General features: G+C 37.8%; 1 protein-coding gene across 1 annotated transcript in view; it reads right to left on the reverse strand.

Annotated features, from left to right (window-relative positions):
- Positions 1–17,156, reverse strand: part of lin28b (lin-28 homolog B (C. elegans)) — a 36,945-nt gene extending 19,789 nt beyond the window's left edge. The window contains exons 1-2 of the mRNA XM_059356905.1: positions 17,121–17,156; positions 16,124–16,318 (exon numbers count right to left, since the gene is read on the reverse strand). Coding sequence (XP_059212888.1) covers positions 16,124–16,318; positions 17,121–17,156 — 231 coding nt within the window. The remainder of the gene's footprint in view (positions 1–16,123; positions 16,319–17,120) is intronic.
- Between the last annotated feature and the right edge of the window lie 337 nt (positions 17,157–17,493).

A 17,493-nucleotide genomic window follows, 5' to 3' on the forward strand; every position in this document is an offset into this window, starting at 1 on the left:
GTTGTATTTTTTCTAAGAGAAGGGTAAAACTGAACAATATAAAACCCGACTGACCAATAATCTTAACCCTATAAAGCCAATTGTATCATATTTGATACACAAGTTTTTGAGACCTATACATCATAAGTGTGATATTTTTTCCTGAAAAACCTGATGTATACATGTGTTGAAGAAAAAAAAACTGAGCAACAAATTGCACAAAAATACAAGATATAGCAAAATTTATATGCAGGTTCCACTGGTGGATCAGTCATTGCTGCGTGAAAACTTCATATCAGCAGATGTATGATGTTGTGTTATATGGAAAAAAATATTTTGCATGTTTGAGGAAAATGTTAAAAGGAAGTAAAGTCTTAAAAGGTAAAAAATGTTGGGTTTTATATGTTTTTGTTAGTTCAAGAACAAACGGTGAGCAACAAATTGCACAAAAAGAACTGATGTATCAAATATGATACAAATTAAAATCATATATGCCTATTGTTTTTAGATTTTTTTGTTAATTACCTGTCAGCAGGTTCAATAAACACTCCAGTTTAAAAAAAAGGAGAATTTTCTGGCAATTATTTAGTGGTTTAGGCTTTATAGGGTTAAATGCCAGGAGAGAGACCTGATTGGCATCCCACCTGTGACGAACAATTTCTCATAATCTCTGTTATTTTCACCAGAAAATCATTTTGGCTAGTGGAAATTCCGATTGGCTGGTGATGAAAAAGTTAATTTAGAACCCTGATCCTCACGCTCCATAATTAAAGTGTGCGTTTCAAGTAATTTTTTCTACTTTTAGATGTTTTTATTCATAGTTTCCATCTTTACTATTACAATCTGTTGCCTCAATTTTATTGAGCAGCTCTTCTCTTATGGAGCATAATCAGGTCAACAGTTTTCATCTCTACATTACTGTTGCAGATAGGGTTGTCACGATACTGAAATTTTCAACTCGATACCGAAAATATTTGATACTCGATACCATTTTGATACCACAAGGATAAAAACAAAGACCCCAAAATATAAAAATATATTTTTATGAACAAGAAAAATGCAACATGTAAAGATAAACAGAACAGAAGGTTAAATATATATAATAAAAAAACAGTGGAAGACAGAAAAAATTACAATAAAACAACAAAGCAAAGTACAAATGAGTATGTGATTTTGTATATGTCAAATTCATTAATTTTTTCTACTTTTAGATGTTTTTATTCATAGTATCCATCTTTACTATTAAACTATTAAACTATTAAACTAGACGGAGCCACACTAACAGATACGTTTGACAGCCCTAGTTGCAGAAGACATTTACTAAGAGTGGGGAAGTTTACCGTGGGGGCTTGTACGCATTGCAGCAGCACACAATGTACACACAGACACGATTCCAACATGGAGGAGTGAGTGTATGTGGTTTGCACCAACTGCCATGACGGCGTGCACACAGAGACTTATCTCACACACACTGCGTCCTTGCTTTACTCCCTTTATCTACTTTTCACAGAGGCACCACTTCCTATTCCTTTCTGCAGAGGGAAAGAAAAAAGGCGTCGCGCCCAATGCAATCATTTTCTCTCAGCACATCCACCATCCATCTTATCTACATGATCGGCATTATTGATTTAGTTACTACATAACCAGCGGACGATGATTTATGCCTTGTTGATGGCACAGAACGGACGGCCGATAGCCACTGGATCCGTGACCTTCATGAATCGCAGCGAGCCCTGCAGAGCTCGGCGTAGGTAAACACACACCCACAGCAGAAACGCCGTGTGCAAAGAGGACCTACTAGCTACTATATACATCCAAGGCCTATAAATAACACACGGGGCTGTCTGTAGGAATCACGGATGTGTAGGAGAAAAAGGAACAAATGATGAGAGAGAGGGAGTCAGATGTGAAACTATACAGGAAGGAGAGAAAATGTGCTCGGCTGCATTTTCTTTTTCTTTTTTTTTTTCCTATTATGTCTCTCGACGAGTGCAGCCACAGGAAGCTGAAGGTGCTCTATAGGAGGTCTATTAGTGGATATAAATGAATATGTAAAAGAATGAAAAGGTGGGAATGTATGAAGCGGAGAGAGAGAGAGAGAGAGAATGACACAAAAGATGTGTGCATTATATCCAAACTGAGGATAGTGTGTGAGCTCTCTGATGGATAGCTATTAGATCACACTGAGACAAAAAGGTAAAAGTGTAATATCGGGGTTTTATAAGAAAGGGAAAATACATTATAAGGCTTTTTCTGTGGGAAAAAAGGTTTTAAAAACAGGTTTGACTAGTAAAACTGAACAAAAGTCTATTTCTTTAAGAGACTTTATCTTTATTATATACATATAATTATTAAAAATGAATAAATGAAATATTTTTATAATATATTACTATCACAGCAGAGAAAGTACATTATAAGGCTTTTTTGTGTGGAAAAAAAGGTTTTAAAAACAGGTTTGACCAGTAAAACTGAACAAAAGTATATTCTTTTAAGAGACTTTATCTTTATTATATAAATATAATTATTAAAAATGAATAAATGAAATATTATTATAATATATTACTATCACAGCAGAGAAAGTACATTATAAGGCTTTTTTTGTGGAAAAAAAGGTTTAAAAAACAGGTTTGACCAGTAAAACTGAACAAAAGTATATTCTTTTAAGAGACTTTATCTTTATTATATACATATAATTATTAAAAATGAATAAATGAAATATTATTATAATATATTACTATCACAGCAGAGAAAGTACATTATAAGGCTTTTTTTGTGGAAAAAAAGGTTTTAAAAACAGGTTTGACTAGTAAAACTGAACAAAAGTATATTTCTTTAAGAGACTTTATCTTTATTATATAAATATAATTATTAAAAATGAATAAATGAAATATTATTATAATATATTACTATCACAGCAGACTTTGAAAAGGCTTGATTTCTAAAATGTCACAACACTGCTGAACGCCGTCTCGCAGCTATAGAATGTAATAATGTGGAATAGGTCAAGGCTTTCACATTCAAAGCTTTTCAAAATATGGAGTTTTTATATCAAACATGTCAGTTATAAGATAGCTGAAGGTATTTTTTATGCAATTCCATTTAAAAAAAATGTATTTCCGACGATTTACACAACTTTAGCATTCAAGATAGTTTTCTAAATTAGCTTTATATAAGACTTTTCAGGCGTTTTGTATGAAAGTTATCACATGAGAGAATAAAAAAGACTTTTGATTAAAAACAAAATAGATGAATGAAAACATTTCTCATTTCTTCTGTGGGAACAAACATTTGCTATTTTGCTATATAGTTATTTTTTAAGTTTATTTTATTTTAATACTTTTATTTATTTTACTACAAAACCATTTATCTTGAGTATATTAAAGTAGCTACAAATGATGTGAGATTCAAACAGGTATCACACAGCATCAATCAAATCAAAAAATCATAAATAATACCGTTTTTTTGTCGCATAAAATTGGAATAAAATACTTTTTTTACCTCTTTCCATGAAATGATTGTGGCAATGGGATTTTTTCTTGACAGATAAAGTGAATATCTTCTCAAAACTTAATTAATCAACCTCTTCGAAGATTGTTTCTGAAAACAGAATTATTAAAACCTTATGTTGTATAAACAGCATTCTGCCTGGCTTTGAAAAAATGTGTGTGTGATCAGAGTGAAACAGAATACATACAAAGACACTTTTATGCGAGATCCTGAGTAAAAATGGATTAATAAAACAACAAACACCTATAAAAATTCATTTTTATTCTTTTTTTTTAACCTTTATTCCTTGAATATTTGATGTTGGGTTTTGTTCACAAATATGATGTTATGTTGTTTTAATTTTAAAAAAAAAACAATAAAAAATAATTTATTCTCTGAGGTGATTCTTCCTCCTGAGTTTTTATTTCCACAATTCATAAGAAAAGAAAATCACCGGTGCTCAATACAAATAATTTGCCAGAATGAATTCATTGCTCTGGCTCTGCGGCGTCTTTTCTAATTCTCTGGCTGCAGCCAGCGAGGGTTAGAGGGAGGGCCGCGCCACGCCGCCAGTCGATAGCTGATGGAGGGCTCGTCCATTTTGGGTATTCAGGTATTGGATTTGGCTTTGAGGAAAAGACGAGGATCGGGGGAATGGAAATGAGGTTTTGCACGAGAGATGTAAGAGGGATAAAACAGAAGGGACGAGGGGAGTCACAAACTGAGCTTGTGGCTTTACGCAGCCAATAAAGATCAATGTTAAGTTGCTGTGCTGCAAAAACAAGGAACTCCAATCAATCATTTATTAATAAATCAACAAAAAATGCAACAATGCACACAGCAAACCTATTTATATATATATATATATATCGTTCATTTTTTTCTTTCTTTATATATAAATGCTGCCCTTACTAGGGTTCGTCATATTTAGTTCTTTTGTAATGTTTGTTATTCTTTTCTCATATAAATATATTTATCTCAGAAAAAGATTGTATATATATATATATATATATATATATAAACACATGTATACATATATATATATATTTATATATATATATATATAAACACATGTATACATATATATATATACACACACACATGTATATATATATATATATATATATATATATATATATATATATATATATATATATATATATATATATGATTCATATTTAGTTCTTTTGTAATGTTTGTTATTCTTTTCTCATATAAATATATTTATTTCAGTAAAAGATTGCTTTTTATATATATATATATATATATATATATATATATATATATATATATACAGCAGAAAATCAGCAGCAGAAGCCTGCTCTTTCAAATTAAAACCCCAATTGATTTTATGATTACCATCATTAGACCATCCACATGACTGAAAGGCACTCCTGCAGCAGAAATCAGTGGAAAGCGAATAAAAAAAAGAAAGAAAAATTGCGCCCATCCCCCGCAAAACTCCACGGATTCTGAATAATGATGAATAATCATGGACTCGTCTCTAGAACCGTGTGGCGCATGAGTCCTTCCTGTTCCTCTCCTGTCTCTACTCTCTCCAGGTCAAAGTTGAGTGGTTTGTCTCAGCACCCTACCCCCTCTTCAACCCCGTCAATGCCCACAATGCACCAGTGAGGAAACCACACAACCCCTTTTGTTCTGCAGAAATGCAGGAAAACACACACACACACACACACACACACACACACACGTCCTCCATGTAAGACGTGGTATCACACTCCTTCATGTCTCCTTTCTGAAGCATGGGGGCTTGCAACAGCTCACTCGCCCCACAATTACGTAATAAAACGCAGCATGTGGATTTACATGTGTGTGTGTGTGTGTGTGTGTGTGTGTGTGTGTGCGTGTGTCAACGTGTGTGAGAAAAAAGAAGAAAAAAAAACTTCACAAATCAGAACCTGTAACCCGAGTCTCCTCCTCTCGAGTGACCTGGCGGGTGTCCTGACCCGTTTCAGTTTACGCACAGAGGTCAGGAAAGGGCACGGCCGGGGGAGAGGGAACGAGAGAACGTCAGAGAGAGAGAGAGAGAGAGAGAGAACACAAAATGGAGGAGTGGCCTGGAGCAGGGGGGTGGTGGGTGGTGGATGAGGGAGGGGAGTTTGGAGGAGGAGGAGGAGGAGGAGGAGGGTGGGGAGGGGAGGGGAGGGGGTTTCATGGAAATGCCTCCAGCGCATTCTGTTCAGCTCCAATGGAGGAGCAACTCCTGATCAGTGGCTGGACCTGGGGGGAGCCCAGGAACAAAACCCCCATTTGATCAGGAGCCCCACAGGTCAGCAGCAGAGATCCAGGGGTCAGTGGTGGAACCGTCCCACCAACCCCCCCCCCCACGCCCCCCCCCCGGACCACACCGGCTCTTTAACGCAAAAAAAAAAAAGAAAAAGTGGAGAAACTGAGCCAACAAAATGGATCCCAACAGGCTCCGAAATGGCTTGATTATGCTTACGAGCTTCCTTATATGTAATAAATATCTTCCTATGGCTCTACATGTGTGTGTGTGTGTGTGTGTGTGTGTGTGTGTGTGTAGGAAGGAGCCAGCGATCGATAGCGACTCCAACATCCTGGATAGAAATAGCCCTCCTTTTCATCAGCCAGGCCCTCGTCATCACCAGGCCCAGCAATCAATACAGGAAGCTGGAACGTGAGGGGATGGGGAGGAGGCGCAGGAGAGAGCAGGAGGAGACCCACCATCCACCTCCTCCACCACAACCACCACCACCATCCTCCACCAGCAGCACCTCCTCCTCCTCCTCCACCACCACCACCACCAGCAGCCTCTCTCCGTGGCGACCACCGGCTATGGAGGGGCTAATTATGGGATGCTTTAAATCAGAGGTGGCCCACGCAGAGCCGCACGCTGGAATCATGCTCGTATTGTGTATGTGTGTGTGTGTGTGTGTGTGTGTGTGTGTGTGTGTGTGTGTGTGAGGGAGATGGCGGTCACCATGTGGCGTGGTGCCATTAAGTAGCTTTTTACACACAGGAAATGCTAAGTGGACAAAGCTGGGCCGAATCAGCTCGGATGGACACAACCTAACAGGATGCATATAAACCAAAAAAGAAGAAAGAGGAGAGAGAGAAAAGGAGGAGAAGAGGAGAAAAAAAAAGCACACAAATATGCCGATGAAAACCACCAACAGAGCCGCGGCGGTGACGCTGACACCCCGGCCCTCCTCAACACGTTGTCATTAGCGGCCCTGACCCTTGAACCCTGCCCAACCCCCATCAAACACTTAAAAGCCTTCATGTTTCCCCCTGCCTCAAATTAACAACATCCAACACCCCCCGATTATGACTGGGGCAAATATTTGATCTGAGGGAGGAAGCACTAGATCATCTTGCTACGTTTATCAGCACGAGAGGGGAAATGAACCTCGCTGGGGTGACTGCTGATAAAACACACAGCCGGATAATAACACAAGACCCTCACTAACCTGCTTTACACACATGGTTATGCAGTTTCAATATATATATATATGGACTATGGCTGGGTGATATAGACCAAGAGTCATATCCCGATATACGATATATATCCTGATATTTTTATCCCAAAGTGAGAGCAAATGTTCAGTCAAAGCCAAATATGGCATGTCACAAGTAGTTTTATTGCAACCGTTTATTTAAGTGAACATAAATACTGTATAACAGGAGTACCTTTTTTAAATCAAAGCTCCATAAAGTGCAGATTTAAATAAAAAAATATCTTAAATAGAAATAGCCTATGGAATAAAATAGGTCCATCTTTTTCTGAAATAAATATATATGAGAACAGAATAAAGAACATTACAAAAGAACTAAACATGACAATATATGGATATATTTTATATATCGATATATCGCCCAGCCCTAAACTGAAACACCAGATTATGTTGAAAAATCTGCATTTTTCAAGGAGTATATATATATATATATATATATATATATATATATATATTAAATTCAAGCCTATTCCCAACCTTCAAAACATCAATTAAAGTTCTTCCAAACATCTTAATACTGTACAACAGGAGTACTTTTTTTTTTTTTTTTTAAATCGAAGCTCCATAACTTGAACATTTAAATAAAAAATATCTTACATAAAAATAGCCTATGAAATAAAATAGGTCCATCTTTTACTGAAATAAATATATTTATATGAGAAAAGAATAACGGGCATTACAAAAGAACTAAATATAACAAACCCTAGTAAGGGCAGCATTTACGAAGAAAGAAAAGAAATAATGGTATCGATATATGTGATATGGTCTAATTCCGTATCACATTTAAAAATATATCGATATATGTTTTATATACATATATCGCCCAGCCCTAATATGAACCATTTGTAGGAATTTCATAATGGCAAATAATTATAATTTAAAAAAATTATATATATATATAGATAGATAGATAGATAGATAGATAGATAGATAGATAGATAGATAGATAGATAGATAGATAGATAGATAGATAGAAATATAGATATAGTTTTAGGGATGCACAATATGGATTTTTTTGCTTTTTGTGGCAGATACCTATAAATAACATATAATTACACATTTTTGTAATTTAAAAAGGAGTTCATAACCTGTCGTTTATGCAAAGCTGAGGTAGAGAAAGGTCAAGATGGAAGATTTTATATTTATAGTTCTGAAAGCATAAAATCTCATCAGACTGTTCTTAACACAACAAAAACAGCCCTGACTCTTCACATGTTCATCATCTTTGGCTCTTATAGAACATTTGACCAAGAATTTAAATTAAACAGTTTGACATAATCTGTTAAATCAGATAAGTCAATGCACAAAAAGTTGGGGATGCTGTACATAAAACAGAATTTAAACATTTCTCAGTATTTCTTTCTATTTATTCAATTGAAAACTGCACAAAGGAAATACATTTTAGGTTCAAATATGATTGTTTTTATTGTAAATATACACACTGAATTATGAATTTGATGCGTTTTGCTTTTATTTGCATTTTACATTCAGCTTTTATGGAATAGGGGCTGTATTAAATAGAAAATATGTTTTTATTGAACTGAGGGTGTGCAGAATAGCTGCTGAGTCTGCAGATAAAACACAAGATGCACAGACTATAAATATAAATAAATAAATAAATATTGAATATAAAGGGTTGGGTGCTCAGTCAGTGAAAGACTCTATTATATCTATTTATTAGTTATGATTTCTTTATGGGAATAATAGAAAATACATCTCCATTAAATCTGCAGACATATATCGGGAATTCCTTATTTATACACATATATAAAGACTGCATAAATCATTTATCTATAAATATATTCATCTTTCCCACTTGCTGCCCAAATCTTTTCATGAATTCTTTACAGTTAACTCTCAGCTCCATTCTTACAACACCAGACACATAATAATATAATAAATTATTTATTTTGCTTACAGAAGCTCCATACAGCAGGAATTCTCATATTCATGTAGTTAAACTATCTTCATCCCTCAATAATTGTAAGTTAAGACTGAAACATGTTAAATCAAGACTCCTAATAGTTTATTTTCCATTATAATTGTCATTGGCTCATTATCTTGTATGCTCATACACTCAAATACAATTATTTTACCTTTATACACACCCATGTTTTTCTATTTCTGACTTTTTTGTGTGTGTGTGCTATAAAATGGCACTTGTATTGCTTTCTTTTTTGTTGTTATTGTTGTTGCTTTATCTCGTTCTTGTTGATTTATTTTTGAATTTTGTATATTTCTTGGGGGGGGGGACTATTCTTATTTCATTTCTGTTTTTTGTAATTGTCTTTTCCTATGGTGCAAATAAATAAATACAAATACAAATAAACATATATAATACATTCATTTCTCAAATATTAAGTGATTTTTGTATTCTGAAGGTTGTATGAGCAATATTATTGTTGCACATGTTCCAAATTAAAATCACAACTAAAGACATGAGGCTTTTTCTCCTCTATATTTTGGCTGAATTCTACTTCCATGCATCAAACAGTAGGATATGGTCGGGTTATGCTTATTAGTTGACTTGCTTGCTTTTGATGTTGATATTAGGAGATTAATATGATCAAAGTGATTCTATCTAACTATCTAAAAAGTGGCACATCTGTGGCAGAGCTCATATTTTACATATTATCTTCTTATTATCGGAGTATTATGCTTTGTGGCAGCCGTGTGTTTCATTTGAGTTGAAAGTTATTTTATCTATTTCTTCATCTTTTTAAAGAGATTTTGGATTAGCTCAATTTCAAACACTGTTTAAGACCCAGAACATCTAATGAAAGTCAACTATAGATTCTCTTTAAAAAAGGTTTATTCCTTTATCATTTAGAGATGAAATGATGAGTCTGTTAATCAGTTAGTTGATGCACAGAAAACTAATCTGGAACTATTTTTAGAATCTTTTTTAGCTAAAATATGAATGCAAATATTCTTGAATCCCTTCTTTTTTAATGTGACAGCTTTTCTTTTTCATATCATATAAGTATTAAAGTTATATCTTTGGCTTCTGGTCAGATTTGAAAAAGCCATTAACTGGAGTAGGTAATTTAAAAGAAAAAAAAGAATAATCATGAAATTAATCTACTGATTAATCAATGATTGAAGCGCTCTTATTTTGTTAGGACACATGTGTGTGAAAGGATCTATTGAAAAACTATAGATTCTCTTTTAAAAAAGGTTTATTCCTTTATCATTTAGAGATGAAATGATGAGTCTGTTAATCAGTTAGTTGATGCACAGAAAACTAATTCGGAACTATTTTTAGAATCGTTTTTTAGCTAAAATATGAATGCAAATGTTCTTGATTCCCTTCTTTTTTAATGTGACAGCTTTTCTTTTTCATATCATATAAGTATTAAAGTTATTATCTTTGGCTTCTGGTCAGATTTGAAAAAGCCATTAACTGGAGTAGGTAATTTAAAAGAAAAAAAGAATAATCATGAAATTAATCCACTGATTAATCAATGATTGAAGCGCTCTTATTTTGTTAGGACACGTGTGTGAAAGGAACTGGATGAATCCTACAATTCTGCTTATAAATTAAACAAAAAATTGCCTTTTTCACCGACACATTTCCTGAATGTTTGCATCAAACTTTTACTGTCAGCCTGTTTAGATTTTATTAATCGAATGAAATAAATAAACGGGTGCGAGGTGCAAACACGGCGAGCTCTCTGCAGGCGCTCCCTTTGTGTTCCAGGTGAACTGCGACTTGTTTTTGGCCCCGCTCCGCTTTCTACTCCGCCACCTTTCCAATTACCAATCATCTCCGCTGTATGTGGCCAGCTCCTCAAAAGGAAGTCACATGACTAGTCTTTCTTCTTCTTTTGCGTTTTTGATGTGCAGAAGAGAGAGAGAAGGGTTGGTTGGTTGGTTGGAGGAGGTGGAGGAGGAGGAGGGCGGTGTGTGGGGGGGGGGGCGTTGCGCGTGGGGGGGGGGGGGATAGTGTGGCTGCAGGAGAGACAAAGCCTGATACTGGCTATCTGGAGGCAGAGATGGGTGGGGCCTGCATGCCAAACGGTGACACGGACCAGAGGTTAATCTCACTAGGGGCCCACTTTAACCTCGCTACACAAAACACACACACTCTCTCGCGCGCGCACGGACGCACACACTCCAAACCTCAAACATCTTACAACGGTTTCACATGTAGACATCAACAACCTGGTGGCTGCTGAGAGCAGAAAGTAAAGAACACACACACACACACACACACACAGGAACACACTCACTCACTCACGGGGGCTCCAATAAATTGAACACACACTCTGGAGGCTTCAGGAGAACAGCAGCAGCAGCAAACTGTTCAACATTTCAAACTGATTACCGACAAAGGGCAAGCAGCCCCCCACCTCACCGCCACACACCCCCTCACCCCACCCAACCCTCCTGCCTTTTTGTCTTTAAAGAAATTCCTCTTTTTAAAAGAATGCCCGAGGAGAGAGCACCCCCCGTGTCCCAGCAGGAACTCACACACACACACACACACACACATTTACACACATTTACACACAGAAAAAAAAGCATCCAGGTAGAGAAGGTTGACAAACAGGAGATAATGAAACGGCTGCGTGTGTGTGTGTGTTTGCGTGGAAGCAGAGCGGCTGAAGAAGCTTAATTACGCTCTCCGACACACACACACACACACACACACACACACACACACACACACACACACACACACACACACACACCTTCCAGAAAGGAAGTGATCAGATAGGAGCCCTGATGAAGAGGCCTCCCAGGAAGAGAACTCGTGGTCGGGCGAGGACCCTCTCTCTCTGACTCTCACACACACACACACACACACACACACACACGCACGCCCTCCCTCTCTTTTACCTCCTGCTCTTTCACTCACTCGTCTTTTTCCAACCTCTCGCTCATGTTTTCCTCCTCGACTACCACCCACCCGCCTCCCCCTCCCCCTCCCCACCACCAACACTTATTTTTCCCACATCCCTCCTCTTTCCCTCTCCTAGGAAAACTCCTCCTCTTTCTCCTGTCCTCATGCTCCCTCTTCCCCTCCCCACCGCTCTCATACCCCCTCTCTCTCTCTCTCTCTCTCTCTCTCTCTCTCTCTCTCTCTCTCTCTCTCTCTCTTTTTTTTCGTGCATATAGGGGAAGTGTTGTGCAGAAATGAAACTGGAATCTTTCCACTTTTTCTATACAATAACTGACAACTAACCTTGTATCTTTGATGCATTCACTGCCAGGAGTCGAGATAAACTTTCTCATTCAACAGCTTGAAGAATAAAAGTCTGCTCTTTAAGCGCGTCACATATTTCACATATTTGTATCCTAACAGCAATATTCCCCATCAGGGTTGCAGCTTCCACTGCATACCGTGGTATGACATTGGCATTTTCTTATCTACGTTATTAGATAAATATTTTATTAGTATTTATTGTCAAACATGATTTTCTTACAGATAAAAATTGTCATTTAGCGCTTGTTCGATGAAATAACACTTCTGTGTTCATTCATATAAGAGTCATTGCTGCTGATTATTTAACCGTGTTATATAATTTATTGGTGTTTTCTGAGACTTTTAACATTTGCTTAATATCTAATAGCATTGCCATCCTATTCCCTATACTTTCAGGGTTTTTACAAATAAAATTCACTTTTAAAAAGGTAACTAAATCAAAGATTTCCACACTCTTAAAGCATTTATCATCACATCTATAAATGCAACCGGGAAATACAGAATTCTTTTATGCCCACAGAAATCAATGCATAGTGGCATTTTGTTTATATTACCAGCTGCTGATTATAAAGAGAGAACTAACAAATAACGCGACTTGATTAGAAATAATAAAAGACTATTTAACCGTGTTATATAATATATTGGTGTTTTCTGAGACTTTTAACATTTGCTTAATATCTAATAGCATTGCCACCCTATTCCCTATACATTCAGGGTTTATTTTACAAATAAAATTCACTTTTAAAAAGGCACCTAAATCAAAGATTTCCACACTCTTAAAGCATTTATCATCACATCTATAAATGCAACTGGGAAATACAGAATTATTTTACGCCTACAGCAATCAATGTATAGTGGCTGAAACTGATTTTGTTTATTTTACCAGCTGCTGATTATAAAGAGAGAACTAACAAATAACGCGACTTGATTAGAAATAATAAAAGACGTCTCGTTCACATGAGCGAGTGTGTCGATGAAACGCCAGATCATGCTGAAAGATCAAGCGTCTCTCAAAGAGTATATTCAAAATCAAGCTCATTCCTAACCTTGGAAATGTAACGGTTAAAACAAAGCCTTTCAAGACCTGGAGATATACTACAGCTGCTGCAGGATGACATGCAAGCACACCTGAAAACAGCATCAATACATCTCCCAGCAGAGAGACACAGAGAGGGAGGAACAATCAGGAGAAAATGACTGACTGACTAAATGAGAGTCTATATGCAAATACTCGGGTGTTTTGCATCCGATATGACAATGTGCTTCTGAATGCATGTTTGTCCGCTCTTTGTGCTAAATGACAGCTGTATTATTGTAAACGCGTAGCTGGGAACACTGCAAGGAAATGCACTCGTGTAAACATATGATTCATTGTATGCGACATAATTATTCCATAAAAAGGGGTTTTTAGTGGAAGCATTTGCATTTTTGAACATGTAAAAAATGCAGATAGCTGCACGCAATTTAAGGAAGCCATTATGTAAAGCAGCAAGTGACAGTTATTAATTGCAACCATTTTCATCTCTACACCAACTACTTCACTACAGACTGCATGCATTTGTAAAATAGACAGCTATAAGACAGCAGGCAGCCCTGTCCTGTTCTATAGGTTACAAACTGCTGACACACAGTGATTATTTCACTTCTGATCAAGCCTGTTTTTCCAGACTACATCTTCCCTGATCCACCTCTAAAACATCTCGTGCCAGCAGGGAAATTAGGAGCCTGGAGTATGTAGAGAGATGCATTCAGTCAGTCAGTAGATGGGAGCCACAATATGAAAGTATCAATCAGAAACACTGATAGTGCAACGCTGCAATATGCAGTTTCTTCCCTGAGCCTCCTCTTCTTCTTTTCAAATATCCACAGCAGCGCTCGCATATCAAAAAACTGCATCCACACACAAACAGGAGCTGATAAAAAATATTAAACGTGCATTATCTGATGTAAAGAAACATGATAATCCATGCCACAGAGCAGGGGTCAACATATTGCTCAAACATTAGTCCCTCACTGGAGAATTATAATTATTTTTCAGCAGTAGAGCTGAAACATTAAGTTCATTATATAATTAGTGCTGCACAGAAATATAATTGGCAACTATTTTGATAACTGATTTAATTGTTTCAGTCATTTTTCAAGCAGAAATGGCAAAACAGTTCCAATATTCTATGATCCCAGCCTCTCAAAATAGAGAATATCCTGCCTTTTTTTTATTATATGTGTCATATTTTGGGGGCATTTAGACTCTAAGTCAATCAAAAGAATGCATGTACAGTAAAAGCATTATGTTACTCTGTGAAGTTGTGATGGCCATTTTTTAATAATTTTTTGACATTTCACAGGCTAAACAATTAGCGATTAATTGAAAAAATGATCAACAGATGAACTGATAATAGGAATAATAATTAGTTCCTGCAGCCCTCTATATCAGACACCTCAATCTAAACTGATTTTAATTGTCAGAATAAATTATGAAAAATAACTAACTTCATAGAGTTAGTTCATAATGAACAGAAGATGCAAATCACAGGTCAAGGACAATAGTACGTCCTTGACCTAAAGTATATAAAAATGACTAAATAAATGCAGCAGAAATAACAGAGAAATGTTATATAAAGCAGTAAGAAACACATAATTTCCTCAGTGCATAGTGTGCAGCAAAGGCACAACAAACAGGTTACAAATAAGGCTACTAACTGTTATTTTCATTATCATTTGCTTTAAAAAAAAATGTCAGAAAATTGTGAAAAATGTCCATTCCAGCTCCCAAAAGTGTTTAAATGTTTTGATTCGTCAGTCCAAAACACACAGATATTCAGTTAAATATGATAGAACACAGAAAAAGCAGGACATTTCCATATTTCAGAGGCTGAAAACGGCATTTTGTGCCATTTTTGCATGAAAAATTACTTAAGCAAAATGGTTATTTTCTGATGATGACTAATCATTGCAGCTCTAGTTATATTTTATCCCCAGCAGTTATGTCACGTACAACTTTAAAAAAAAACACCATACCATTAAAAGTTATTAAAGTTCCACGAGAATGAGCTGATAGGGGAATAAAATAATGCCTCTGTGACACCATAATTTAATTTTCCAGCCTGATAATAATCAGTGCAGCTTCTTTATTCACCACTACATCACTGCTGACATCTGACCCCTGATATGCCCCCTCCCCTCTTCCCACCAGTCCAGCACAACATCCCATGAGTCCACAATAAAAACACCTCAAGGGGAGGAGGGTGTCACACGAAATGGTAAAAAAAAAAAAAAAAAAGCCTTCTCCTCATCCTCTGTCGTTCCTACAGCCGACTATTTTAAAGCCACTTTACAGGACCGTAAAAAAGGAGGTGGTGGAGAGAAGAAGGGGAGGCTCTTTGTGCTGCAGAAAACAAAAGCCTCAGAAATGAACTCCATGCACAATAAATCAACAGTGTGTCGGCCTGTGCATGCGGTGGAAAACAGGCCAAATGTATGTGAAGTTTCAAAAACAAGAGCAGGGAGCAGCATGTTGGTGCACAGTGTGACTTTCTTTAAAAAACATGCTTTTTTCCCGACATGTTAGCCGTGCTGCATGTGAAGCTGCTGTCCATTATTAGAGCCAAGTGTGAAACTAACCGTGTCATAGCCACACGACATTTCTTCCCTTTTCCCTTTACAGTGCAGAGGGAAGCGAGGGAGGGGAGAGCTGGACACATGTGGCTTAAAGAGGAAACTTCATTTTTTTCCCTCTTCAAGCCCGTGGACAACGTGTGATTACACAGTAACGTGTTGGGCAATGCAAAACATCCGGATGATACAATGTAAGTGGCTGAGGAGGAATAAAAGGGGGCCAGTGGGGATCGGAAGATTTTACAGTGACACTGAAATTGTTGCATAAAACGTAGAAAAATCCACATGAGCTGCACATCACTGCACATGTTTATTCCTGGGGGTTTATTTCACTTACTTGGTGGACGAAAACATCCTGAGGGGGGTCGACGGGGCTCCCTTCGCTGCTGGTCATTGAGGTAAATCCAAAGCCCATCCGGACGTTGAACCATTTGCAGTAGCCCGATCCCGACAGGATCTGAGGTCGAGTCCGGTCCTCCTGCTCGGTGGACTTGGCGGGGTCTTCTCCGCCACCTTTACCCGGCCCTCCTGAAACACACAAAACATTTTACGCACGGCACTTGGAACTACTTCCTGCGCGCTTAAAGGTTTATATAAGTTTAATGGTTGCGTAAAAACACAAAAAAAACTTCAAGAAGCGCGGAGGAAGGGGGGATTCCCCCTTTCAACTGGGGGCTATGTGAAGTTCAGGGCCAGTAGAAATTTCCTATACTAGTTATTTTCGAGTAAAAAAAAAAAAAGGAGGGGGTGGGGGGGTGTCGCGTGGTGCAAACATTCCCTCAAAAAAAGTTGTTTGCGACTCTCCTGACAGATGATCGGCCCGGACTCTGCACAGGCATGCTCAGTCCGTGGAGAACTTGTGGAGGATTTTGTCTCGTGCATCTCGTCCAGCACGCTCGTATAGTTGCATGCGATACGATCCACACACACACACACACACACACACACACAGAGAGAAAAAGAGGGCAGGTGTACACATGGTTTCCTCCAGCTTTACTCACACACAACAATGCATATATGTGGAGGCAGCGGTGAGACGCGGTGCTCGGCAGGGGGAGGCTCGGATCGTTTATTTAAAGAAGCAAAAAAAAAAAAAGGTTTGGAACAACAATCACGTTGCACCTTGCCCCCCCACCTCACCACCTCCCCTCCAACACCGCCCTCCACCCAGCACCACCACCTCCCTCCTCGCGCCAGCGGAGGAAAAACTAAGAAATAGAAAATAATTGCAGAATAACCTTCGGCCATGTTTCCCCGCGGACCCTCTGCGCCCAAGTTGCAATAGAGAAGCTTCCTCTGCGAAAACGGGCTGCGGTAGTCACCATTAATCCGACATCCTCGATCACATCGGTCACCAATTTCGCTCGCATGGTACGGCGTGCTTTCTGCCTTTTGATATTTTTGTCATGTCTCTCTTTCTTCCCTTCAATCCTCTTCCTCACTCTCACCACCTCTGCGCTGCTCTCCCTCTTTCTCTCTCTCTCCCTGCCTGCCTCTCTCTCTCTCTCTCTCTTTCTCTCTCTCTCTCTTCCTTCGCTCTCATTCGCTCGCTAGCTGGCTGTGCCCGTTCCCGTAGTGAGAACACGTGACTTTGTCAATTACATGCTTTTCTTGCTGCTAATTTCGAAACCTTTGCGATTCGAGGGGAAGACATGGGGAGAAGGGGGATCGAACTCGCAACCGAGAGCGGAATGACTCCCCCCGGTA

This window comes from Centropristis striata, chromosome 18, assembly GCF_030273125.1.
Source record: "Centropristis striata isolate RG_2023a ecotype Rhode Island chromosome 18, C.striata_1.0, whole genome shotgun sequence".
In the NCBI taxonomy this organism is placed as follows: domain Eukaryota; kingdom Metazoa; phylum Chordata; class Actinopteri; order Perciformes; family Serranidae; genus Centropristis; species Centropristis striata.